This window comes from Myripristis murdjan, chromosome 1, assembly GCF_902150065.1.
Source record: "Myripristis murdjan chromosome 1, fMyrMur1.1, whole genome shotgun sequence".
In the NCBI taxonomy this organism is placed as follows: domain Eukaryota; kingdom Metazoa; phylum Chordata; class Actinopteri; order Holocentriformes; family Holocentridae; genus Myripristis; species Myripristis murdjan.
Genome location: NC_043980.1, coordinates 35,082,615 through 35,109,474, shown reverse-complemented (window position 1 = coordinate 35,109,474; position 26,860 = coordinate 35,082,615). Strand labels below are relative to the sequence as shown.

General features: G+C 40.6%; 2 protein-coding genes across 4 annotated transcripts; one reads left to right on the top strand and one right to left on the bottom strand.

The window, feature by feature from the left end:
* Window positions 1-1,359: 1,359 nt before the first annotated feature.
* LOC115378137 (flocculation protein FLO11-like) lies at window positions 1,360-8,695 on the top strand. 3 transcript variants are annotated; one of them, XM_030078409.1, is made up of 12 exons: window positions 1,362-1,528; window positions 1,642-1,797; window positions 1,893-1,995; window positions 2,670-3,020; window positions 3,240-3,353; window positions 3,494-3,608; window positions 3,742-3,851; window positions 4,188-4,315; window positions 4,520-6,375; window positions 6,761-6,868; window positions 6,994-7,121; window positions 7,616-8,695. In XM_030078409.1, the coding sequence occupies exons 2-12, from the start codon at window positions 1,715-1,717 to the stop codon at window positions 7,940-7,942; spliced, it is 3,423 nt and encodes a 1,140-aa protein (XP_029934269.1). In that variant the 5' UTR covers window positions 1,362-1,528; window positions 1,642-1,714; the 3' UTR covers window positions 7,943-8,695. The 3 variants fall into 3 exon arrangements, with proteins under 3 accessions (XP_029934342.1, XP_029934269.1, XP_029934199.1); XM_030078482.1 differs by having other exon boundaries at window positions 1,360-1,797; window positions 6,994-7,070; XM_030078339.1 differs by having other exon boundaries at window positions 1,362-1,797.
* A 653-nt stretch (window positions 8,696-9,348) lies between these two features.
* LOC115378061 (integrin alpha-M) lies at window positions 9,349-25,835 on the bottom strand. Its single transcript, XM_030078222.1, has 31 exons — window positions 25,752-25,835; window positions 24,517-24,634; window positions 23,491-23,582; window positions 22,719-22,801; window positions 22,469-22,583; window positions 22,207-22,337; window positions 21,970-22,112; window positions 21,179-21,329; window positions 20,704-20,839; window positions 20,526-20,599; window positions 19,633-19,753; window positions 18,732-18,874; window positions 17,943-18,089; window positions 17,240-17,437; window positions 16,638-16,768; window positions 16,304-16,461; window positions 16,045-16,211; window positions 14,621-14,737; window positions 14,439-14,509; window positions 14,198-14,339; window positions 13,614-13,712; window positions 13,389-13,468; window positions 13,201-13,278; window positions 12,982-13,057; window positions 12,307-12,414; window positions 12,175-12,216; window positions 11,951-12,079; window positions 11,737-11,850; window positions 11,592-11,627; window positions 11,365-11,475; window positions 9,349-10,999 (listed from the first exon to the last, which is right to left on the bottom strand). Exons 1-31 carry the CDS (start codon window positions 25,789-25,791, stop codon window positions 10,736-10,738), a joined length of 3,615 nt encoding a protein of 1,204 aa, XP_029934082.1. The 5' UTR covers window positions 25,792-25,835; the 3' UTR covers window positions 9,349-10,735.
* Between the last annotated feature and the right edge of the window lie 1,025 nt (window positions 25,836-26,860).

Genomic DNA, 26,860 nt, shown 5'->3' with positions numbered 1-26,860 from the left:
AGCGGGACATAGGGACGGCCTTGCATGTGGAGGAACAAAGTCCAGCTTCTATCAAGATTTTTGTGTGTCTCTGTTTTTATTAGGCTGTTCTACAAGACTGATGAGAGGCACGGTGGGCTGTTTACCTTACAGCCAAGGGCATTCAATTTTAATCTCATCTAAACTCAGGGTTAATCTCTCCACTAAGTACAAATTTCTTCACAAACTGGGTGAACTGCTTTAATTTGCATTAAAAACTAGAGTCCATCAGTCTGTCCATAGGACTGATTTCTGAGGGGAACTCACTCAAGGAAGAGCTGTTGGTTTCGGGAGAACAAATAATGTTTCAGTCACAGGAGGCTTGGAAAGGCATCACGTGATCATTTTAGGTTCAGTGGGAAAAAATAGCATTTTGAGCTCTCTACAGGAAATTTGGTTTGAAGTGTAGAGAGTCAAATGGGGTCACCACATAAAAAATGGGACAGAACTTGATGAGGTCATTCATGCCACAGAGAACAGGCATCATGTCCCTGTGGGGAATATCTGACAAGGGATTTCATGCAAGTAAGTGCTGTTGAAACAGGCTACTTCATAAACATTATTTATTTATTTTATTTACCTAAAATTGTGCCAGACCAACAAACTTTAAATTCAGGGTTAGAGGGTTACATGGTGGCTGGGAGATTCTCCTAAAACTGTATTGTAGAATATATAACCCACAGAGTTTAATAAAAATGTAGCACAGTGTTTTTCTTTTCTTTTCTATTGAATAGGTTTTAGAGTGCCACCATTTTAAGGTGATAAAATTCAGGGCTCCTGTGTTTCCTAGTGACAGTCACAGATCACTGTAGGCCTACATATGACAAGTTAACGCACTGCATAACTGTACACTGTTTAACTGTTTATTTCGCCATTTAACTGTGCAATAATTTTATACCTGTAGGACTGGGTATCCTTGTGTATATTTGATATAAATAGGCATACTTCTTACATATGCCTAATGTGTATGTACAGTATCTATGTGTCTATATTTATTTATTGTTTTAATATTTTATTGGATTAAAGCACATATTTATACATACTGCACATAATGCACATACTTTCTTACGACTAGGATTAATGGAAAAGTAAGATTAATTTTGTTCGGAGTTTTTTTTTTTTTTTTTTTTTTTTTACAAAAAAAATGTAATGCACACATTGTTTATATTTCGTATGTATTTTTCTATTTCTTATAATTTCATTCATGCGTGTATATATATTTTTTTCTCTGGAGAAGTTGAGCAACAGCAACTGACCCCATTTCTCCTCGGGGATCAATAAAGTATTTCTCGAGTCTGCATTCTCTCCATATTTGGAAGTTTCCGGGGCGGGGTTAAGTGACGTCGTTCGACAAACACGGAAGCGTAGACCGAATCACAGCCATGGCGCTATACCGCACGTTTTCTACACGTTCCGTACCTTCAGTATAAGTTGAATGTATTTCGATAAACGTCTAACCTTTCGGTTAGACACTTGGCTTGAGCCACCTTGCGGGCACCCGTAGTTTACGGTGCGTGCGTAGCGGTGATATGCACCGCGAGCATCCTAGCTAAATCGCATACTAACTTCATGAAGGTTGTTGTTGTCGCTGTCACGTGTGACTTTCATAGTTTACACCGGCAGAAAGTCCCTCAGACATGGCAGCTTCGCCTGGTTTTGAGCAAGGAACAACAGGGAAATAACTGGGAAAAGGGAAATGTCATTTGCTAACCTTTTCACCAAGCTGGGCGCTCTCGGTGAAGATGTGAGCCGTCGCTGTGAGGCTGCCCCGCCACACAGGTAGCTGAGTCTGTCTGTCAGGCTGTTGTACTGAGGGTTTTGTCTCTTGTCATGGTCTTTGTTGTATTTATACACATTTATGACTTTTTTTACAGAGTGTCCGGGGAGCAGAAGGAGAACGTTACAGGCGGCTGTGCCAGAAAGCGGAAAGCGTGCGGTGAACAGCTCAGTGGTGCTCACACCAAGAGACAGAGACAGGTACACACTCAGTACACACACCTCTGCATAGAGACGGATCACAAATGGGAAAAACAGCTTCAAGTGTGTTTGGAAGCCACCGGAGCAGACTGGCATAGGTTGTCCAAGTGTTACTGGAGGGATGGAGCTCCATTCCTCCAAATGATCCTGCACACAGAGCAGGATACTGCAGCGGGGTGCCAAAGTGGTGCAAAACCCACAGTAACCTGCTTCATGTCTTTGTAATGATATATATCACCATATAATGTTGGAAGGAAAGGTTGCGCTTCAACAGTATGATTCTCAGTGGAATGCTGAATCCCAAATCCAGTCGGCGTATTCAAAAAATGTGAAAAAAGTAGCACATCCCCAATTTTCAGGTCAGTTTACAGAAATCAGACTATTTTGTGATGTTTATTTGACTTCAGCGTCTGTGATGTGAGCCAAATAAACAGGTGAAATGTGAGCATTTTGTCCTGCTTGACTTGAAAAATTGGGATGTGCTACTTTTTTACATTTTTTGAACATAGCACAGTACAGTATGATTGAATGATTCTTTGTATAAACTAATCAAATGTTGTGACATTCCCCGTGAATGGATTGTTTCGTTGTGAATTGTCTTTCTGTAACATTCGAAAATAAGGACGAAGGCAACAAAGTGAACTTAACAATTGTCTTTTGTTGCTGTTGCGCAGAAGGACACTTTCCAAGCCAAAACGACAGAGACTTGGCAGGATCCCGAGTTCTCCAGCAGGTGTGGCTCTAATGCCAAAGATTACCATGTGGAGAAGTCTGGCCATGAGCATGCAAGTGCTGGCTTCACCAAAGAACCGGACCTTAGTAGCCACGGTGGTCCACCAAAGCAGAATAAAGCCAAAACAAACAATAACAATAATGTTAAGCAGCAGCAACAGAAGAAGAAGAAGAATAGGAAGAATCAGAATTGGCAGGGTGGCACAGGAAGGCCTGGCAAAGGAGGGTGCCGTCAGTCCAACCGTAACTCAGAGAAACGCAGCGGATGGAAAACAGACGCAGGAGGGAAGCAGGTGAGCAAGACCCAAAATGTCAGCGGGTCATCTGTCACAGCTGGACACATGAAATAACATTTGCATGGTGCTCACCTGTTGTGGACAGATGAGCAGTAGTTTCAGGGCATAAAACGATGAGTAAAATTAGTTATCACATATACAGAAAAAAAATCTGTGAAGTTATCCATTTTTAGTCTTGATTCTTCAGTCTGAATCTCATTCCTGTCATTCTGGTAGGACGTCCTTGTAAAAAAGAAGAGGTTAATGACCGCCGAGTTCAAGGAGCAGAATGCCTTGATGGTGGATGGAAGATTACTTTGTCGACATTTCCTTTGGGGGCGATGCATTAAGGCAGGTTACATTTTTTTTTACACGTTTTTACATGCCAACAAAGTTGACAAATCAGACTTGGATAATTTGCTTTTACTATGTTCTCTTATCTTGCTGTCAGCTTCACAGCATTGTTTCCTACTTTTTTGGTTTACATACAGGGTGATGACTGCCAGCTGGAACACGTTAAAGGTTACAACAATCTCATCAAAGAAGTGTGCAAGTTCTACATCCAGGGATTCTGCACAAAAGGAGAAAGCTGCCCATACATGCACAATATCCTTTCATTCAGTAATGATGATGAAATAAACGAATGCAACTGATAACATACTGCTAATTAATGGTGACTGGTTTCTGTCACTGTTAGGTGAAACAAAACTCAAAAATATTTCCTCAACTAAGCTGCCACATACCTTCCCCTGCAAGTTTTTCCATACAAGAGGAAAGTGTGCTCAAGGAGGCCAATGCAAGTTTTCCCATGAGCCTCTTACTGATCTCACAAAAGAGCTCCTGGAAGCGGTGTGTATATAAATGATCTGTCTTATTTCTGTTTGCCAGTGTGTATTCTACCGCTGGTACTACATATTATATACTGGTAGACTAACAGTATATAATATCTACTATGATGTATGATTGGTACGATGGGTGATTAATCAGATTTTATTTTCAATCATGATTCTGGCTTCCGACGAGTATGGAAACAAGATAAAAAGTTCAATAAATGCATCATGTTTCCAAAGTCAGTGAATAATCATCACTATAATCCGGTCACTGTAATTTGATTTTTGCCATGATCAAGCAGCCCTCTTACCATACACTAAAAACAGTCATGGGCTTTGTGTCTCCTCATGGCAGGTGTTAAAAAGGGACAAGGAACTTGCCAAGAAAGCTGAACAGGGAGCCTCAGGCCAACCAGAGGACACAGAGGAGTCAGCTCTTACCGAGGAGAACACGACTCCTGACGTACTGATGAATCCCATCAGGTATGAGCATACAGATTTGAATGTGTCAACGTAATTCTGTAAATAGATCCATGCAGTTCTTGCTAAACAGTGAAACAGATGTTTATGTTAACAGCAATAATCAACAGAAGTTGTGACATGATGTAATAACTCGTACCTACAGAGCAAACTTGACTCACAGTAACTTTTTTTTTTTTTTTTTTTTTTTTTTTTTAAATCTTGCAGACCTAATTTTTACAACAGCTCATGTCCATCAGTGCCTCATGCTGAGAACGAAGCAACTGTATGTCAGGCTGAGGGACTGGCTGATGATATGGAAGATCCTGTACCACATGCAACAGATACTGCCCCGTCTCACAGCCCCCCCTCAAGTGACCTCATCCACAAGGAGTCCGTTTCTTACTCAGTAGAGGCAGTGCTTGGGTCTCAAAGGTCCAAACCCTTCCCCAGTCTCTTTGGAACCTCTGCAAGCCAAGAATCTACCTCCCTTCCCACCCCACAGAGTCCCCTCGATGCTCCTTCAAGCTCTGCAGACCACATTGATGCTCCGTACTCTGTTGATGCTGTTCTTGGCTCTAGTAAGGTAGCTTTTAGCCACTTGTCTACCCCGTTCTCTGCACAGTCCACATGCTCTACCCCAAAACCTCCCTCAAGCTCAGCAAACCAAAATGAAGTGGTCTCATGTTTAGTAAACACTGCCAGTGAATCAGACAAATCCCTAGAAAAAAATGTCAAGAGTTTGTTATCTGGTCCACTGCGTGCCTGCCAGATCTCAACTGTGAGTATGTCTGCAAAGACCTGCAATGATCTTGCACAATTTAGGGTGACACCTGAGACCCAGAAACCTGCTGTAAGAGCTTCCCATGTGGTGAAGCTGGATTCGTTGCCTCCCTTTGGATTGGAAGAGACCAAAACAGATGTGAAAGGAGCTCCCAGTGTTCTCATTTCTCCCCATCCTCCTACAAAAGGCAACAGGCACCTGCCTAGGGATGTAACCTCACTGCAAGACTCAGCACAGTCCCAGAGGCCCCAAAATATTGTGTCAGGCTCTGAAGGCAGTAAAAGTGAAGGTGTTATTCCTTTTGGACCAACTAAACCTACACAGGGAGCGTTCCACGGCCTCTTTTCTAACCCCCTTACTCAGACATCTGCTCCTAAATGCCCCACGCGGCTAAAGTCACGTTCCTCCAGTGCGCCCTCTGGCTCACAGGGCTCAGTGCGGTCTCCTCATCCCCTCTCCACAGGTGGAGCTGCTGTTTCTGCCGACCTTGTTTCCAGCTACAAAAATAACCGTGTTTTTGTGAACTCTCTCACTCATGAATTGCAATGTAAAGAACCCACTGACATCAAACATCGTTCCCAAGGGGCAAAAGATGGCACGCAGCCCCACAATTATACTGAAGCCTGCCGCAGTAAAATGGAACATACTGTTGATTCAGCGGTGACTACGACTGTGAAAAGACCCTTTCACAGGCTTTTCGCAAGCCCTATCACCAACAACTTTGAGCAGGTACCTTGCTTGCAGGCTGCACCAGATTCGATAATGACTTCCAGTTCTCCTCTGGACTCTGGTCAGTTTTCGCATCCTGCTACAAGTGCTACAGACTCCAGAGGAGAGGATATTCCTGTCAAAACTGCAGCTGAACCTGGCAGGGCCACTGCAGTATCCTTCCGCAGCCTTTTTGCAAGCCCCATCAGTGAGACTGCTGGCCCCCTACTGTGCACACAGTCTGAGCCTGATTCCTCCAGTCCTCGAGAGCCAGACCAGTCAGCCAAGTCTGCGTCCGGTTCAACAGGCTGCAGCAGAAGAGCCTCTGATTTTGGAACATCTTTTTCACAAGGCCTGTTTTCAGGTAATATCCTCACTGAGGTTCCTGCTGTGCCCACATCGCCTGATTTGCCCTCACAACCTAAAAGGACAAATGGAAGCAGTTCATATTCAGCTGAGAGCATTAATCAATCCCCAAAGCACTTGGTGAATCCTGCCTGCAGCCGTATGTTCAGTTCTGTCAGTGATGCCAGTCCAGATCCCTCCATAGCCCAGGCTCAGCAGCAGCTCTCTGATGTCTCATCCCACAGAGGTAAGAGCCTTACTGTGAAATAGGGCTGGGTGATATGGACAAAATCAAATATCACAGTATCTTTAATGGAGTACATTGATCAGTATTGTAACAATACTATAGAGATGACTACTGATATTCATTACATTTAATATTTACACACATGATTTTTCATCAGCAATAATTAGTAATGTGGATATGTTGACCAAAGAGACAGAGACAAATAGCAGAAGTTAATAGGAAAAGGAAAAGACATCATTTAGGCCATATCACCATATTACAATATCTAAAACCTCAGGCGATATCTATTCAGTTATTTCAGTATCGATATATGACCCAGCCCTGTTGTGCAATGCAGAATTCTAGTGCTGAAAACTATTTTGATGATGCGTTTTAAATTTTGTAGGATCTTCAACAGCAGGCACTGCTCAGTCCATTCTGAAAACCCTCTTTGTGTCACTGAGTCCGTTTCAAGACGACGGGCAGCAACAAAGAAATGCTGACATCCCTTCAGGTATGGCATTAATTGACTGATAAGATTATTGAAATTAGTCTGCATGAATAAAATGGTCATGCTGCGTTTTTTCCCCCCCAACTTTTCAGGTAAAATTGATCAGTATATTTTCTTCCTCTTTTCAGAAAGTAAAAACAAGCACAAAAGCAGCACTGGGTGTGTCCACACAGAACAACAGCTGATAAGACAGAAGACAGACGAGGTGAAAACAGTGAAAAAGGAACTGGGGGAGGACGCTTATCGTCAGCTCAAGGTTGAAATTTCTTTGTTATTGCGGCAGTTATTGGGCAGGGCAGCTTTTTTTTTTTCGGGAAGTGAGAGGGCACCCGACAAGATTGATCACAGTTTGCAATCATGGAGGGACAATCTGCTATCTGGCTGTGCTTCAATAGATTTGTCATCCCGTCTCTCATCTTGTTGCTTTGTTTCCCTGCCACACTTGTTAAAAACGTCTGTTGCGTCACTACAGCTTTTTGCCACCTGCTCCTTATTCCCCCACCCTTTTTTCCCCATGATACTGATCAGTTCTAACGTAAATTGAACTGTACTAGAGAGCAGAGCACCCAGACAAGCAAATAGAAGGAATTCTGTAGTGGAGAGAAAGAAATTTTGAATTGAGTTGTATGATGTAGAATGATGGGAAAATAAGGTTCAGGTCAAAAATGACAAGAGCTGAGGTCCACCTCTTCCCGGGTTAATGTGTGTTGTCCTCGTCTTGCCCTACTTTCTTTCCCTTGTGTTGCTCAGGAATCCTGCAGACATTCTGCTGAGAAAAACGAACCCCGCCCCGTTACAGAGGAGCGTCGCATCTCTCCTCAAAACTGTCATATGTCCCTTGAGAGAAGACGCGGGTCAACCTCCACCAGTCCGGGTATGAGTCAAGCCCAGGTGAGCACCTCTGGCATGCACAACCTGCCTGTCAAGCCAATGGCATCGCTGACGCAACCTTGCACGAGCCTTCCAATGAAGCAAACCTCCAGACACAAGAAGTGTGTGAGAGGGAACGTCAGGGTCGCACCAGTGAAGGACCTTTTTAAGACTTTAGACCCCACTGCTTCCCCCTTTGGACATTAACACTGAAATAACTCTTACAACTCTTGCGTTGCACATATGACATTTTAGTTATAGAATAGATAGAACTATTACTATAACTATAACTTGTACACTGGTATTTGAAATGTGAAAATTAATGTATGATTCAATAACCAAGGTGTTCAACTTTTGCTTCTTAACTGAAACATTTCTTTATTCACTTTGCATCAGGAGCTCTTAGTCTGAATCTACAAACATTTCAGTCCTGATTATAAAGAGATGCATATTTTAGCCAAACATGTATTTTATATAACATTAGGTAATAAATCATGTATATAATAGTGGCTGAACTCAATGAGGGAAACTGGAGTGGCCATGCCCTCAGTGGGCAAACAAGCATGTAAGTGAGAAACCACTTGTTCCTCTTTTCTCTGTAACTGTGGTTGGACTGTAGAAATTGAATTATACAAACACTGTTTTGGTACATTAAGCTGTCCTTGGAGGATAAGTGCTAGTTGTTTGGGTTTTTTCCATTTGAATCAAGTAGAGGATTATCTCAGAGTCCGAGCATGTTGTTTGGAAAGCTGCCTGTAATACTTTTTCTGTCTTAAAAAAAATGCACCCTCATTCAAATACATGTTTTCATTACTGTGTTAAAGATTTTTTTTTTTTTTAGCTAACTGTGTTGCTCCTTTCTGCATTTTAAGTTGTTTGGTGTGAAAGAGAATTTGATCAAAATGATTTCTGTGCTAAAAATCCCTCTTGGTTTACCTAACAAATAAACATACAAATACACAGTTGTGAAAATAAGTTGTTTTTTTACTTTTGTGTAGACCACGTGGGGCTCAGTCAGACCTTAACCGTCCTTTTCTGTATTTGTTTCCCTGCTGTAACATCTGTCATGCCAACGTTCACAACTTTACTAAACTATAGTGGTGGTAATGGATTTTCCAGTTGCCGATGCAGATATTTAGAGAGCAGGGTGGCTGACGGCCGATATATAATGCCAATATCATCTGTAATATCTGATAAAAGATATTTTAATAACAAGAGGAAATGAGACATGAAATTGTTGAACTTAACATTCATTTAACACTGTTATTTTTTTATTTAATATTTATTTCACGCTGTTATTGTCTACTTTGTCTCTGCATAAAAAAATTTGTCAACTAAAAAAAACTCAACCTTGTAAAACAATTATGAATTATGAAAACTTATGAATCAAAAATAAATAAAATGTTGCTGCACTAAACAACAGCATTTATCAGCAGGTAAGGGGTGCCCTGCAGACGAGTCTACTCATCAGCCAATGTAATGATTTTGATCTGATGTTGTCACCATCCCTCAAACTACCTGTTCACACCCTTTGGCCAGTGGCTTGGCCCACATTGGCCCTGTAGTCTGTATATCATCAGTACCCACACGTCACGCAGACGCGAGAGAATAAAAAAATGACAGAACAACCAGCATTATTTTCAAAATAAAGAAAAGTTTTATTCATATTAAAAATTGTGTTCGTGTTTTACGGAAATATTGCTATTACAAAGTTGTCCGGCCTGCTCCAGTTGACTTTTTTTTTTCCCGTCTCATCCCAGTCACGTGATGAATAGTCACATTGACTCCGACCCCACGGAAATCCCACAAGCATCCTGTTACTCACAGGATTCTCAAAAAACATTTCAGCCTCTAATTCAAATGGTTGCACATCTCTTTTAGCTACATTTTTTTTTTATAATAACTGTATATACAAGAGTTTTCTCATCAAACACTGTAAAGAAGATTAACCAATATATTACAAGAAAGCAGAAATAACTAAGGATTATGCAGCAGTAAGGTTTAATCTAGTCGTGTAAATATGTATGCATAAGGTAATACTAAGTGGTTCGGTCCAGCAAAATAAAATTACAATTAAAGGCTGGGAAGTGTCCAACAAACACATTAAAGGAATAGTTCACCCTTAAACCTAAATTTCACTTAACAATTACTCATCTCCTTAACACGAAAGCTGTCAGTTTTCATACAACCAACAGAGTTTGTTAGCAGGACACTGTATCGACTTTTTGCCCAACAACTGAAGTAAATGGTGGCCAGTATTTTCCAGATCGATCAAGTTAAAAATGTCCACTAAAGTACTTAATATACCTCTATATGTCCCCAATAAACCTCTATATGTCCCCAAACCCTGAACCTGGCAGACAATACTGTGTGCACTAAAATCTGTTTTCTCCAGCAGGTATAGAAGGTTTTTGGTCCGAGTTTTAGAGGTTTCTTACAAATGGTAGCATGCAGAATCTCAACATAGTTACAGGCTGTAGCGGAGAATTTCCACAGACCACCACTGAGTGGACCAGAGAGACTGACGCTGTGGTTAATGGGTCTTGGCTCTTACATAAACTCCTCCGCTGCTTCACTCCGTGTTGTGAGCACTGGACATTTCTCACTGGATGATTTCCACAGTCCACAGAGAACAAGGAGAACCTGCTGAAGTTGTTCCATTAGCACAATGATCTCAGGCCTTTTTCCATCATTGAATAATGGAATCTGGCTCACTGAGACATGGATAATGCTGCACAAATTACGTGAGGACAACTTTCTCCATCCAGAAAGAACTGGCCACCAATTGCTGTAAGAGTCAAAAGTCGATCTGGTGTTGTGCTTACAGACACTGTGGTACTTGTATGAAAACAGAAAGCAAGTTTCTACTGTAAAGGAAGTGAGTGCTTATGACTGGAATGGACTTTTAGAGATGGACCATCCCTTAAATAATATTACCAATACATTATGAAAGAAATAACAAGGTTCCAGTTTTTGCAAGTGTCTTCCCTGAGAATGACCTCAGATAACGTTAGCATAATGATCTGATGGCAGAGTGGTGGCAGACTGTGTTTTTTCCGATTCCTCCTCCATGTTGCTCGGCGGGCTGCTGTTGGTGGCAGCGAAACCATCATTAAGAAGCGGTTTTGCCTCTGCAGGTTGGTCAGGCTTGTTTTCAGGCTGGGATTGGCCGTCTGCCTCTCCCTCGGAGTCCTCCAGGTCATCATTCGCTTTTTCCTCTTGCTCTTGGTAATACTCGACAGTTTTCCTCTTGAAGCACCCCATCTTAGCACAGACGCAACAGAAAAAAAAAATTCCCAAACGCAATGAATACATTTTTCAGGAGATACAATTCACAACAGAGAAATGTGTTTATTATTTATTTTTTTTATTAAAGCAAAATTATTTAACTCCTCAGTTGCTTAATATACAACTTTAAAACTCTTGAATTCAGAGAATGATCCATGAAAAATAACAATCTCTCATGTGATGTCTCTGGCCAGATTGCGTCAAATTGTCTTCTTCCAAACTTTTATAGGCTGTGCCAGACCATCAGACACTCCAGCTAACCCGGCCCAACACTCCAAACGCACACGTAGCATTTTGTAATGAAACCATTTGAGCCTGGAAACTGTAAAATTGACACTCACCTTAAACATGATTACAATGATGATGATCAAAAGCAAGAGTCCCCCTGAAACTCCTGTTCCAATGATCAGTGGTTCATTTGGGGAAACAATGAACTCAACCTTAACATCGCCCTGTTGGGGGGGAAACAGAACTTTGATCTGAAATTTCTTCTTAATACAATAGTTTTTATTATTTGAGTCTGCTTGTAGACTGAGCATACCCTTTGTATTCTACTAAAACCATTTACCTTTATTTGGGGGAAACTCGCAGATTGGTCTTTATTCTGTCAAATAAAGACAACCGCTCGATAAAATGAGGCTGTAAATGTACTTCAAAGCAAACCAAAAGTGAGTAATGTTATTGTGGTGTTACTGCAGCCGTATTCAACCCACCTTGTTCTTACTAGATGCCAGAACATAGCGCTTTTTGTCGTAGCCAACCTTTAGAGAGCTGTGAAACAGAACTTCCGCTCCATCTCCAGTGAATTGTTTCACCAGCCCATTTTTCTGCCAAGTGAGAGCACGTCTGTTAACGTCACATTTACACTCGCAATAATTAATTGCCTTTTAAACCAATACAGGTGATTTTTATTTTTTTGAGACGTACCTCTGCGTGTTGCTTGAGGTCCTTAAAGGTCACCTCCCCAGTCAGAATAAATGTCGAAGTTGAATATTTGTCCAGAACGAATGACTCACACATGATGGATTTGCAGCCGTGTTTGTCCGAGGAGCAGAGCTGCAACACAGGCGGCGGCAGTGCTCGCTCATTCCAGTTTGCTTTTACAGCATATTCAGGTGTGAATATTTCGATAACAAATATGTTCCACTCACCTCAGATTCGCCGTCGTTGACTTCTTTGCACTCAGTTTTTTTCTTTGAAAAGAAAGTTATCAAGGATTTGTCATTTTATATATTAACAACGGCAGCAGATGTAAAGTGGTGTCTGGCCCGATAAAATGTTACCTGTGAATTTGAGACTTGATAGTTCTTCAGTTCAAAGTTGTGCTCCAGTTTTGTTGGGATGTACAGGGTCACATAAACAGGCACACTTTTAAAACCCAGGTTCTTCACCTACAGATGGTGTGAGACAGTTAGTCCAGTTGTTGCTTATAATCTTCTCTTAAGAAGCCTCGAGACATGTTGAGAAAGGAAGGGCTTCAGAAATTTAATGGCGAGACAGTGTTTCAGTTAGGGCTGGGTGATTTTGGACAAAATCCAATATCACAATATCTTTGGCCAAATAGCTCGATAGCGATTTTGTGACGATACTGTAAGGAGGACTGACAGTCAGTCATTAGTAATTTGGATAAGATGACCAAGCAGGTGGAGGCAATTAATAAACCAGCTGGGACAGTCACATAAGTTCAAAAAATTGCATTTTTTTTTACTGTAATACTGCTGTTAGGACCAGGAAAAGACATCACTTATGCCATATCACAATATTACAATACCTAAATCCCAGACGATATCTAGGTTCATATCATGATATTGATAAGATATTGATATATATGGTCAGTTTAGAGAAATTAACTTGACATTGGCAAACACATCTAAACACTCTGGCTGCATTTTATAATCCGTTTGGTGTTTCTATTCTTTTTCCATATTTGACTTTTTGATGTTAATACACAACTTTACCTCATATATAGTGGATAGTATTTTCGGTCCACTGTCCTCAGGTGTAAAGTTCAGGTAGGTGATGGAGTCTTCATTCCTACAAAGAATACAAGAAAATCACCATTTGCAATTAGATTTGATAGTTTTTTAAGAAAATGAAGATAATGAATAGCCTATGGCTATTTAAGCATTAAAAGTATTATTTGGATTGCATGCTATGATTTTACTAAAGCAACTTACACTGTTACTGCCAAATGAATTTGAAATTGTACATCGATGCTTTTGGTCAAGGAGCCTCTGGTCGAGTTTCCATTATCGCTGTATCAGAGAGAAGAAATGCATTTAATATTGTAAATATTAAGAGTGAAATCATGGGTTTGCATTTTGTTTTATTTCGATAATGAGAAGGGAAATGTGTAACACTCTACCTTTGCCCAATAATGGTCATCGACATTGTCTCGTTCCAATCGTGGGAGCTCATGATTCGGAATAAAGTCTTAAATGTTGCCTTAAAAAAAAAAAAAAAAAAAAAAAGGCCCATGATAATGATGTTAGATAAGGTTCAGATAGAAGAAAGAAACATCCACAGGAAATTTGGCTTGGATTTATGAAACTCCACTTGATCCCATCATTAATTTGAGAACATGACTCACAGTGGAATTGTGTCGGTAGACAGGGAGGCTGATACCACACGCCGTTTTGTCCAGCACGCCCTCTAGGTCATTGCAGGAGTGCAGCACCGACCTTGTTCCCTGGTGAAATCGGTCAAATCTTAGTTGAAATGTTTGCTTCAACTTGCTTGTGCTTTTATATAATTAAGTTTTGAGAAAATGCAAAGGCAAATTAGAGGAGACAGCATTAGGGGGGCTAAAGATGAAGTGCTGTGTTGTTTCCTGGCTTAATTATCCTTAATTTCCTGAACATTTTTTTCCGGCTATAAAATCAGCATGGTCAAAATCAGCATTGCTAGATTAGGGTAAAATACTGGGTAAAATACATTGCTTTCACTAGAATATGATTTTTGCTAGAATAATTCAGGTCAGGCCATGGTATATATCTATTTGCACTCTATTTATATAGCTAGAGCATGTTTTATGTGCATACTGTAGCATTTTGTGTGCAACAGTGCAACATTTTTTTCCTACTATAAAATCAGTGTAGTCAAAATCAACAATCAAATAGTCTCGGTTTCGATGCTTCGGTTGTGTGAGACAATTAAATGTTTTTTGCATGTCACCGTCACAAATGTCATCATGGAGAAGGAGAGGCCTGGAGGATAGTGGAATGTCAAGCTGGTGTTGTACGAGTCATCGCCTCGATTCAGCAACACCACGGTGACATTAAAGTAGTCCTGGTCCACCACCAGTAACGTTGGGGTGCTGAAAGAAATCAAGCTTTTCCATTACATCTGCACATACAGCTTAATTATTATGATCTTGAGGTTATGGGAGGTCAGCATATTTGACAGATTTACATACCTGAATTCAAAATTCACATCAAGCTCCGCGATACAGGTGTCGTTTTTTGTGCAGTACTTTTCAAAAGGCACCTGTGAGACAAACACGATCGTCTCTGTTCATTTTGTATTTAATAATCCAAAGCAAGTCAGTATTGGTGCTCTTATCTATTTACATCTTGCTACCTTGGCTACTGAACGTACCTCGGCAACAGCCTGTGTGACACTGTCCACATTCAGGAAGGCAGCCTGGGTCGCACTTTGTTCTTCCTCAAATTTCAGCCTGATGCTGATGGGTGATAAAGTATCTGTCACACATTTCTGTAAAAAGGGGAAAAAGATCATCTGCATATTCCTCCAGCAGTATTGAGGCAGTAAGCCTAACTTGATTAATTGATATGTTGTACCAAAGCTGAGTCATACTGCAGTATGCTAATTATGCAAACTAAATTTCTGATAAGAAACTTGACAGGTGGGAATAAGAATTTCACATTCCACTTTAGGACAAGGGTACGTGCATCTGTTTCAACACATTGAGAAAGCGCTCACGGGACACAGGGAGCGCGACTAGATAAAGATGTTATGATTTGAAATCTGCTGTCCAGTGCAGCTGCTGAGGTCAAAACAGATGCTCTCCAAATGCTGTTGCAGCCCAGCCACATAATACCAGGTTTTTACCTCGTCTTGTTTCGGCACAGAAATTCAACAAGTGTATAGTACAGAGGAGAACTTTAGTTCAATGCCCCAAAGCTCACATTTTGAACTACAACTTTTGTGTTGTATCTTTCATATTTTCTGCATATAACTGGTGAATTATAGATTTTGTCCCCCTTAAAATATAAACAGCATATTGAAGAATTTGGTCAGTCCATCGGTATCTTTTTCTAGACCAACCGTTTTGTGCCAGTGTTCAATGTGAAATCATGTAACACACAAAGCCATCATAGAAATGGCAGATATCCCTGTTTTTGTCTTCTGACAGCAGTGTCAATAAACCAGAATGCAGTCACAAGTAGCCGCTGCTTGCATTTTTGCAGCTCTCTCCTAACTCCAGCACTGGACATACACTTTAGAAAAACACCGTCATCTGCTGGGCCACTTTTAACTTTTAATTCACTACATTTTTACAGTGCAATATCCATTCTGTTTTTAAAGTATTTATTTTAGTTTCATCTTTATTTACATGTTGTCTGTCTTTAAATTGTCTTATTATTAATTTCAGTGATCAGGAGTAGCGCTCCTGTTTTGTTGTATTCGCACACTGACAATAAAGGCTTTCTATTTCTAATTTATTTCATTCATAGAAAGTGAACTAAGCACAAAGTTTTTTTTTTTAAATGTTTTTCTAAACTGGTAGAGCTTACCACGCTATTGCTCTACCTGTACATCTACAGCCCAGAGAACCCCATGCTCTTGGGGCTGCCCAAAGTCTTTTGGGGACAAACAGGGAATCAGTAACCCAAGTAAAAGTAGATTAAGTTGACAGAAGAACAATGGGTACATAAAAAACTAAATTAGAACATGTCATCACAAAGCAACTCCTGAAATGTAGCAAACATCCCAGACTGATACGATATCAGCTGTAAGAGCATCTGAGGGTGGATTTGTCCTGTTAAGAAATCCCTTACCGGCATGTAGACAGGGTGGTTGATGCAGGTCACTGAATCAGACAGCTTCTGGGAAACTTTAAGATGACTAGCTCTTTTGTCATGTTCCCTGAAGAAACCTCGTTTTGTTTGCCTCATCGAATCCACATTAAGGACGTATGAGATGTTCAGTCCAGGTTCTGGTGTCTCTGAGAAACCGTACGAGAAGAGGTCTCGGTTAAAGGGCGGTATCTGCAGCTGGCAACTAACCATGAAGCACGACAGCAGGCTGAGCCCCTACCTGCTGGTCTCGAGGTCGTCTCGGTCAGGTTGAAGCAGACGGTTAAAGTAACCATGAGTAGAGACGTGTCTGTGGTATCTGGGCAGTCAATTTTGTCAGTGCTTATCTCAGCCGGTTCAAAGCTCATATAAGCCGAGACATTAAAGACAGGCCTGGACCTGGAAGACAAAATTAGTTTCTAGATCGTAAGCCCCTGTGCCACCTGGCATGGTATTGGAAATGACAATATGTTCTTTTTTATGTTGATAGCACAGTGCAGTATTTGTGTCACATAAATCTGATCTTATACTAGCTACCTAATAATTTACCTACTTTAATAAACTAGTAAGTATACCTCAAAATGACGACTTTTCCCTTTGATCCAATCGCAATGTCTGTGAGTCCATCGCCATCAAGATCGACGTTTCCATCGATTGCCTGGCCAAAGAGCTGCAGCCCAAAGTCTATTTTCTTTCCGATGATTCTCTGAAATGCCAGTTTTGACACTGTAAACTTTGCACAGACATTTGGTAACAATTTGACAAAGTTCTGCAATATAGGAAGGTGCTCTTCAGAAACGTTAAGGAAAATAGAAATGCCTGTTGTCATGGTGACGGTTCGGCTGATGTGGGTTTGGAAGGCTAATGGCCAGTATTTGGGGATTGAAGTTGCCAATACTCATTATCTTTTGGTTTGTCTATTTTTGACTCTCCTGTTGGCATATTTATGACCAAAACTCTATTGAAGCCCCTTCCAGTTCCATTATTTTGCAGCAGGGGGAAGTAGCTTCTGGTGGAAGGGTGAGGTGGGTTTTAGTGCAGATTTTACAGAGTGCTTCCCCTGCAGATGTAACCAGCCAGCCACCCTGCAGCTCTCCTTGAACACAGACATTGAAAGCCTCACTGTGATGCCTCACTGACAGAAATAGAGCCTGCATCTTCCTGAACACTGTCTCACCTGGCTGTAATTGCTGCGTATTCCTGTGTGTTTGTCACCAAGGTAAATGTACACAGCCCCCTTTTTATTATCCTCCAGTGGTGCACCGACGGCTACATCTCGGAGACCGTCTCCATTTAGATCTGCAACAGAAGTGATGGTGGTCCCAAATCTGCCCCGAGACGGCACAGAGACATTCATTGCGCTCTTCAGTTTCAGCTGCGGGAAATGAGAAGATTAGTTAACAAAGGCATACTTAAAGGATAATCCCAGTGTTTTTCAACCTGGGCTCTGTTTTGCCATCTTCTTGAGTCTAAAGGACTGATAGGGTCAAAGATTTTTGGAATTGGGAAAACTATATTTGTTGTCCTTTTGTCATAAATTTGTGAGTTTTTTCCTCATAAATTTACCACTTTAATCTCAGAGAACATCCAAATTTTTTTCTTAGAATATGAACCCCCCGCCCCATGGTCGAATATGCCATCATATGATCCAAAATAGCCAAAACCCCTCTCTTAGTTCTGGCCTTCATCACTGCACCCAGTGAGTCAAGCGAGCTCCCGACTGTGGCACCAGCCTCTTTGATCCATTTGTCAATTGTATTTCTCTCATCAGCTGAGACGTTGTTTCCCCAGCAAATCACAGCATAAAAAAGGGCACAGGCCAAGAAGCTGTGATAGAAAGGTCATCTAGTGACATGGTGAGTGTGTCGGCCTCAGTCTACCTCATGAGTCAGTTTGTAGATGCTGATCAGTCCCTCTCTCTTATCTTGAGAGTGGTGAAACAGCGGTGCGCCCACCAGTAGGAAATCTGTGTTGCCGTCGGAGTCGACATCTACAGCGCACAGCTCTGCTCCAAAGTAGGAACCAATCTGGAAATGTGTCAAATACAAAAGAGGAAGCTAAATACCAGAGTGTACTTTCGTAATAATTTCTCCTGAAATTCTTTGGAGGAAGCCATACTGACTAAGTTTTCTACATAAAGGACTGTCTTGGCTTTCTTGTGTTGTTGTCTCAAATAAATATCTTCCTGCAAGCAGCAAAGGTGCCAAAATATGAGGCAAGGAAGTACCCTGGTTTCCGCTCAGAAGCCACAAGTTTTAACTTTCAAACACAAGAGTGCCCTGTCTTGCTTGTCTTGCAGTATGACATTATGAAATCTGTAGTACATTCATTTCGAAACGGCACAATTCCTGTTAACAAATCAGACTGCCGCTGAGGAAACTGGCAGGGTCTATCAGCCTTTGCTACATGTTTGCTTTTACAGTACGCACAACCCTCAGGTTTTAATTTTCTGGAACACTTGCACTAACACTTCCTGTACCATAAGATAGAGCTAACACACTGGTATCAATATCAGTGTACTGCAATTTTGACAGTGTATTTATTTATTTATTTATTTAAATGCCACACATAAAGGCCACACATAAGGTGATTTCTGTTAAAGAAAGAAAGCAGTTTGAAACAGATATTTAAAAAAAAAAAAAAAAAAAATCCTTAATCCATTTACTAACCTGTTCCCCATTTAATCTTTCCTCTGTAGTCCAGTTCTTATCTGCTTGACTGAAAAATATGACCTCTCCTGTGTGGTTATATCTTGGTGCACCAGTGAAATATAAAGATATATTATTCCACTCTCCGGTTGAAATGGAGTATCCTGCATAAGCAAAATCAGTCACATACACTTCACTGATGGTGGGAAATGTCAAATTTAAAGTGTTCCTTTACCGCATCTCTAAACTTTTAACTTTTTACTGTTTCCATTTATTTCAAGAAAAGTCAAGTGTCTGATTATATCGTAAAGGATCATGCCAGTGATTTAAAATGTTTGGCCTGTTTATCACAGTTCACCCACATTTTATATTGCAACAAAACATTTTGCAAATCATGCAGGGGTACTTAAGATTTTCTGAAATATAAGCAAAATCCCTTGATGTTCAAATTTGAATTTAGGGTTGAAAAACCCACCTTATAATGTTCTGCTTCTGTGGCTAACAAAGTCGTCACCATTCACAAACCACAGAACTGAAGATTGGCTGTGTAAAGCAAATGTTTCCTTGGGACTATTTTCCAGCGGAGGGACTGTGTCATTCTGCCCAAAACACATCAGTGCTGCTGCTTTTGGGAAAATTAATGTGGACGACTTTATTACAGTGATGGAATTTGGTGTGAAGAAAGTTTGAACTTATAAAAGGTTGGCAAAATGATATCAAAGTTCTAAATATGACAGCTTGCTTTGGGAAAAGATTAGCAGGAACGTGAAGTCTATATGTTTTGTAGATATTATGCTAAACATGCAAAATCACTGGAATGATTCTTTAAGACAACAGTTAAACAATACACAAGCACACAGATTATGACCTCCTACAGTACGTACATAAACAGATTGAGAGATAAACAGATTGAGTTCATTACCTGCGTAAGAGTCAGCAGTTAAGTTTGCATCCTGAATTTGCCTCACAGATGAGGGGCTTTGAAACTCATGGAGAGCACCACTCCAGGAGTTTGAGCCCACTGACCCCAGGACCAAGGTGCCCTGCGGAGAGACACAGCTGTGACGCAGGGCAGTGTAAACCACCGGAGGTCTGATCAGGAACATAGAGGAGGGGTGTCGTGTAGGCACGCTGTCTACTCTGACTTGATGAGCTGTACTCAACGCGGCTTGGTTGTTGCATTAAGACAGCAAAAATGTCATGCAAAAAAATCATTAAAAAACAGCTTAATAGTAGGAGTGTAAAAACTGAATCGTTACAAAAAAAAAAAAAGTTCAGTATAGAATACGTACTGAAATGCAGCACTTTGACAGAATATTTGTTGATTACATATATTGTTATCAGATCTCTGAATTATTTTTCTTTTTTCAAATAAGATAAAACATTGGAAATGGTAAGGCTTTCCTCTCGCTACAAAATAAACTGAAACCCAAACACCGCAGGCTAAACCGAGAAGAAAATATATTACCGTATGCTCCTTTATTGTATGCAGCCATTTATGGCCCTCAAGATATTGTGCGTAGCCCAAAAGCGGCTTGCTGCTTTGGATCCAGATCGTAGCCTAATGAACGCTTAGCTTTTATGAAGCTGTTGCCTTGTCCCTGCCTGACAGCCCAAGTGGGATTCATTGAGTCATTTTACTAATAACAACCAACTGAATCATGAACGCACAGTGAACGTTGATCTGTAAATAGTCACTCCCCCTACAGTGTAATAGCACAAGGAATAATTCAGTCAGATGCTGTGCAGTGATCCATTCTACAGGTATGTGTGTATGCTAAATGTGATAAAACGACCTCAGGTTGATTAACTCACCTTGTGGTAGGCGGCACTGAACCCACTCTGAGACATTTCATTAACGAGGTTGTCAGCCAAAGCTGCTTTGGAGCCTAAATGCAGGACAGACCAAGTTAGCGCTGCAGGGGCATACTAGGAAAAATAAATGGAACGATACTCATGTTTGCAGAGGACAAAATAAACAATTCATCATCACCTTCTATGTTAAAGATCTTTTTCTCAAAGTTTCCCAGGATGTCTGTGAGTCCGCTGTAGTTTGAAATTTTTAATGTGTTGGTGTCTTTTGGATGTGAGGCAATGGTCTTAAGTTTGTCCAGAGTCACATTTTTGACCTGAAAACAGAGAGATCATGAAGTACCTTGAAGCCTCACATTGGCAAGAAAGCAGCAGAAAATGGACTCAGATCAGTGCCTCCTAATTCATGAAGTTGTTGTGTGTTTTTCAAGCAGTACATGTGCTGAAAAAAACCGACACATTGCTAAGAAAATACTAAATACTAGCAGATGAACTCTAAAACAGAGCCATACTTTTGATTTTACTCTGGCAAAATCTGTGGGAAACTACTCCAGTGTTCTAGGTTTGCCTGTCCCCGATCAAAAGCAAGGCCAGCAATGAGAGACGATCTTAAAAACAATACAATAAGTAGCATCTTCTCCCAGATCACGACTTACCCCAATGACGAATCGAATGATGTTTTTACTGTCATACTTTGCAATAATGCCTCTTCTGTCTTTATCACTGGGATCCCCATCTGTGATTATTACCACAACTTTGGTCGCATCATGAGAGGCTCCGGCTGCTGGGTCTTCAAGGATGTTATCCCTGGAAAAAAATAAGTGCAAGTAACCTCTGTCATGCTATCCATTCATTCCATTCATTCTGTGAACTTGTGTAGTCCCAAGTTTAAGTTCCAGTGTATTTAGAGCCCTTCTTCACAGTCACAGTGTAAAAGGGCTTCACAGGTCCACTATTGATTGAAAACATAACTCCCCCCTGACCTAAACCCTCATATTCCCACTCAGTACTTAAGTTGATGCCGCTCTATTTTAAGACATAGGCTTGAATCCACGGGTCCATAGTCAACACGTTTGGGTTCAGCTTACAGGTCTTGCGGCTGAATTGAATTAAAAAGACAAAAGCGTCCCAGGCCACGTCCGAATGTGGCCTGAGCAATCAGATCTCAAGATGTATTGAGGATGCATTGCTGCTGTTTCTGCCTGTACACAGGTGTCAGCCTGTGATCGGATCACGCAGGAGGGATGCTAATGCAGGGCGGAAACAGGGCCTACGTTGGAGATCCACCATGGGAATAGTAATAACACATCACCAAACAACAATATCGGCCCAGAAATTTGATGTACACCAACAATAGCCATTTTGCAGTTATGAGCTATTTTGGGTTTTCCTTTCAAATCAGCTGCTGTGTGTCTCAGTAACCACCAAATGACTTTTCTCAACTCACAGCACAAAATGTAGCGCCCCATGCGTGTTGGTAAGGTCCTTCATATGTTTTACGTTCCTTAATAAATCCGAGGCACGCCCCTCTTCATAGTCTTTGAAGTCAAAAACTTTCCTGGTTTTTGAGGAGAACTGAGCTGCAGCAAACTGTGAAGATAAATAAAACAATGGCTGAGTTTAAATTGATCAAATCCACACAGTACATGCTATGAACCATTTAACGCCACAGTAGTGTACTGACCTTGATTGATGAGTTCTTCAGGCCGTGCATTATACTCTCTATGAAGTTTATGTTTTCTTGAAATTCTTCGGTTGCCATACTTTCTGATCCATCAAAGAGAAAGGCAAGGTCCACAGTTTTCTTTGTACATTCTGAATAAAAACATGAAAAGAAATTTAGTAGTGACAGCACGAAAAACACACTGCAACTGCAACATACCGCAGCAACAACGGCATTTCCAGCTAGATGTCAAAAACAGATTAGCAGTCTCTGAATATCTTACTTTCGAATGCAGGGGTGAAGTTAAAGATTTCCTGGAGCTGATTGTCAAAATTGAAGCATGCACCATGCAGAAACGAGTTCTGATAACATTCATGCACCAGACTCGGGCTGCACACCTAAATTAGAAACATCATGTAGATTTCACAGATTAGGCTCATTTGTCTCTCACAGATCATTGCAGTGATGGCACAGGGGTAACTGGGTTTTCAGTTAGGCAGTATGAAATAGATTCAGCTCGCTGCTGCTCTTACAGTGAACTGGGAGCGCGTTGAGTCCTCAGCTATGGACAGTCCAAAGTGCTTGAGTGGGAGCGTTCTGCCTGAGATGGAAATGTCTGTGACAGTAGCACACCATTAGTACTGAACATACAAATATAATGAGCATGTTTCTTACATTTACACCATTTCCTTAGTTTATATTTTGTTTTCCTGCCATTGTCTATGTTGTTGGAATCTGTTTTTGTTACATAGCGGCATAACTTCCAAAAGATGCTCAGATCGGTCATGGGCCAAAGAAGAAGTAACTAACTTTCTGCACCCCTTGGCCAAAGGGGACGTGGGAAATCACAAAAAAAAGCTCATAATCTCCAGTTTCACACATCATCACAAAACTCTCAGTAGGTTTTTCAACACCTGATTGACTTTTCAGGACATTCAGTCAAGAGTGACAGAACTTCCCAGTGTAACACGGCAGCAACATAATTATTTCTCACGCTGAGTTGGCCACACCCTCTGCAGTTGCAGTTTTTGAAGAAGAGGACTTTGCGGTGTGTCCTCTGACTCAGCGTGTGGCTGCTGACATGCTCACACTCCTGCTGCTGCTCTTTATTACAGATTCTGGACCAGAGGGATTAGCCCTTCTGAGTTTCATTCATTAATGTATCTGTTCGTCTCATGCCAGGTTAACGCACCATACCACTTGTATGGTCCTTTAAGTGAATGGAAAGCTCTAAAAGCTGGGGGTTGAATGCACTATTGGTGGGGGACAACAGGTTAATTTGCAAAACAGATCATGTTTATCTACCTTCAGGGACGAAGCAGCGGGATTTTTGGCTTTCATCATATCTGCAGATTGCCCCGGATCCATTTTGCTTCAGGGGTGCAGTGACTAGCACACTGTAGATGGGGCAGCCAAGGGGTAACAAGGTATTAGGCATGTATAATATGTTAAACTGGGCACAATTTCATGTATTTGAGAACAAGGAAATACGTTTTGCTGTTTGGATTAGGACTTGCATTGTGTTTGCAGAGTCTGCGTCTTGCACATGATGTGATGTGTGTAATAACAAGATAAACCACAGGTCAATTTTTCACTCAACTCTCTGATTGATAAAGCAGAACTCTCCCCCATCATGTCAAATGGATATCAAAATTTGGGGGAAATTTTATCCCCAAAATGATCACTTAAAAGGTAAACCAGAGCTCATAGACAAATGTTCACAAATGTTTTGAGACTAACTGCTGCATTGCTGTTTTTGCAAAAGTGAGAAAAGTGCAAAAAAGGTGCCTTTATAAATCTGCTATATAGTAAATGTGTATAAAATATGTATGAATTATATGAACAATGTTTGAATCTATCCACAAACATTCAAACAGCGACTTTTAAGTTTTCAGCACGCAGGAGAGGATTTGTACATCGCACATGATATTTCATGAACAAGTGGAAAAAAAGCACAGGTTTTTCAGTCTGACTGAATATAGCAGTTAACACACAAAAAAAAAAGGCATTCGAGTGCAGCTGCATTCACAGATGTTTATCTGTTTGTGAGAAGTGATTGCATTAAAACACACACACACACACACACATACACACCACAATGATGAAAAAAACCCCCCCCCAAAAAACTACACAGTCACAGACAAGGCTGCGCTCAAGTCTGAATCTAGAATACACTCAGACTGAAATGACCTGTGCAACTTCTTCCCCTTTGGTTCATCAGACATTCACAGACGTCAATGCAAATGTATTTGACACATTCTGAAATGATAAATATTCATGAACATTTCTCTTGTTTTGAACTACTTTACATTCCAAGTTGCGTTCACTTACCCTTTGTCCTCTCCAAACATGAACTGAAGAACTTTGTATCCAAAGAAATCCTCGGGCTCGCCTGGGTAGATGTCGGTGTTGACCGTGTCAATGTTGAACGCCAAACATCCGGAGGTGACTGCAACGTGTCACAAGATATCACCATGTGCTTAATTGATGTAATCAAAGGCATCATTGTGTCTAATTTAAAATAACAATGAATAGAAAAACAGAATTTATGAGTCTTAAAATAATTTGAATATTTTATTTTCTCAAGGCAAGCTGGCACTACCAAATCAGCAATGCTACAGTTGCTTTTTGATGTTTTCTAAGTTGTGCTATAAATAGAATTATTCAGGATCAGCTACACACTAATCTCTTCAATTAATGTGTCAAGTTCTAGAAATACTTGTGAAGGTATAAATAAAATTCAAATAAAGAAAAAATATCAAGAAGGCATATCTATCTATCTGTGCAAAAGAAGAAGCTCATGTCATTTCAGCTGCACTGCATCACTTGCATAACACCGCCTTTTTGCCTGGGAAAGTGATACCAGGAACCCTCAAGGTATCTCTGTGAGATTTAAGGTGGAATGTGTAAGAACTACAATTTAAAATGGTGTTCAGTTAGGTTTTTAAACGCGTCAGCAAAACTGGCTTTTTAAGTGGCATGAACATTGTAGGTTATAGCCACTTGTCAGTTTTATATTGTGACTTTACATGAAGACAAGATGGAATTACTCTTACAAAGTGCAGTTTTTGCTGTTTTTCCACACAAGACATGATTTGCCATGCCCTCATCTAACGCATGAATATTAAGTTTTGCAGATAAGGCTGTGCTCCTGATTATGAAATGTATAAAGGAACAGGGAGCATCGCAGAACCTCTGTCTGGCATGTGGCACATTTTTGCGGATTAGAGTAACAGCTTTCTAATGTGGCCACAGTCAATGTAGATTTTCTGATAACTGAGATGGAGATCTGAAACTGCAAACTTGTTGCATATTCAGCAAAAAAAAAAAAAAAAAAAAAAAAAAAACCTTTGTTAATTTGCTGTGTGATTAGTTTTTTCAGTTTTAAAAAAGTCAGCCATCTCACACTCAAACAGAAGCCCACTGTCACTTTTATCTTCCCACAGATAAATCACATCTAATTATTTCCATTTACAGAGCCATATTTAATTATTATTATTATTTAATTATTATTATTTTTTTTTTGTTCAATGATAATTTGAAATGTAGCGAATATCTGAGCTTACCGGCAGCCACCACGTAAGTGAACAGAGCAAGGTGACCCATCTTGCATCCCGTCAGTCCTCTCAGGGCAGGAGGAAGTGGCACATGTGAAACCGTATGAGCTGTGTGTCGGCAATGCTTCCTGAGTGCCTTAAATACAGGGCGTGTCTGCAGAGAGGCTGCGGTTGATCTCACAGAAATGTTCTCAGCAAAACATTTTTCACTATTTTTCACTTCCCCTTTTCTCTGCTTCTCTGATTGCTTCTCTCATTGTGTATTGTCTAATTGTGCAAATTCAGATAAAAGCATTACGTAAACATTCTGCATCACATCATTCACGAAAACATTTGACCCTCTTAGCCAGAGGCTTGCCACTGATTAACACACAGGTAGTATGCTCGTCCTCATAGGACTCTCTGTGCTCAATAGTCTCTTTTTTTGCATTTTTTAATTTTGTGATGGCCTGGATTTTTAGATTCATTGCTCACAAAATGTTGCAATGACTCCTGTGTACCGGTACGTCTACGTCGAATACGGCCCTGTTTTCAGTTCTGTTCCTTGTCCAGTCATTGCCTTTCCTGTCATGTGTTCCCTGCATTTCCTATGATTCCTGTGAGTTTATTAAATATTTTGTTGTATGCTGAGCTTCATGCCTGTGTGTTTCTGCATTTGGGTCCAACCACCACATCCACTCCTGACAGTTTTTGGATTATTTTTGGCATATAGCATCAATTAATGGGATTTTCGGATGCTGTTTGCAAATCGCTCTTAACATGGATAAAACAAAGTAGGGGACCCCGGTCACACTTTTTACTCTTGTGTGAATTGCTCATCATCTGAACATATTTCAATAGTCATTCCTACATTAAATGGAAGCTTAAGATCTTGGCTTAAAATAAGCGGCAATTAACCATCAGAGACACAAAAAAAAAGTGATTTAAAATAACAAGTAACTTTTTATTTTTTTAAGCTAGAAACACCAAATATGTTTTAAAATGAATAGTAATAGTACTCATCAATGCCCCTTGTCTTTAAAACATGAATTTGAACAAGGTGATTATTTTTTTGAGTTGTCCTCTGTAATAAGAGGTGAAATTAAGGAATTTACAGTGCTAAAAAAATCTAGCCTTTA

Excerpts from the sequence above, each read along its gene's own strand:
- LOC115378137 (XM_030078409.1), top strand. The coding sequence starts at position 1,715 with ATGTCATTTGCTAACCTTTTCACCAAGCTGGGCGCTCTCGGTGAAGAT. Across the intron at positions 1,996-2,669 it reads ACACCAAGAGACAGAGACAG|AAGGACACTTTCCAAGCCAA; the intron begins GTACACACTCAG and ends GCTGTTGCGCAG. Across the intron at positions 3,354-3,493 it reads TTTGGGGGCGATGCATTAAG|GGTGATGACTGCCAGCTGGA; the intron begins GCAGGTTACATT and ends GTTTACATACAG.
- LOC115378061 (XM_030078222.1), bottom strand. The coding sequence starts at position 25,791 with ATGGGTCACCTTGCTCTGTTCACTTACGTGGTGGCTGCCG. Across the intron at positions 22,338-22,468 it reads CTTCACCCCTGCATTCGAAA|AATGTACAAAGAAAACTGTG; the intron begins GTAAGATATTCA and ends GTTTTTATTCAG. Across the intron at positions 17,438-17,942 it reads TCTACAAACTGACTCATGAG|CTGAAACTGAAGAGCGCAAT; the intron begins GTAGACTGAGGC and ends CATTTCCCGCAG.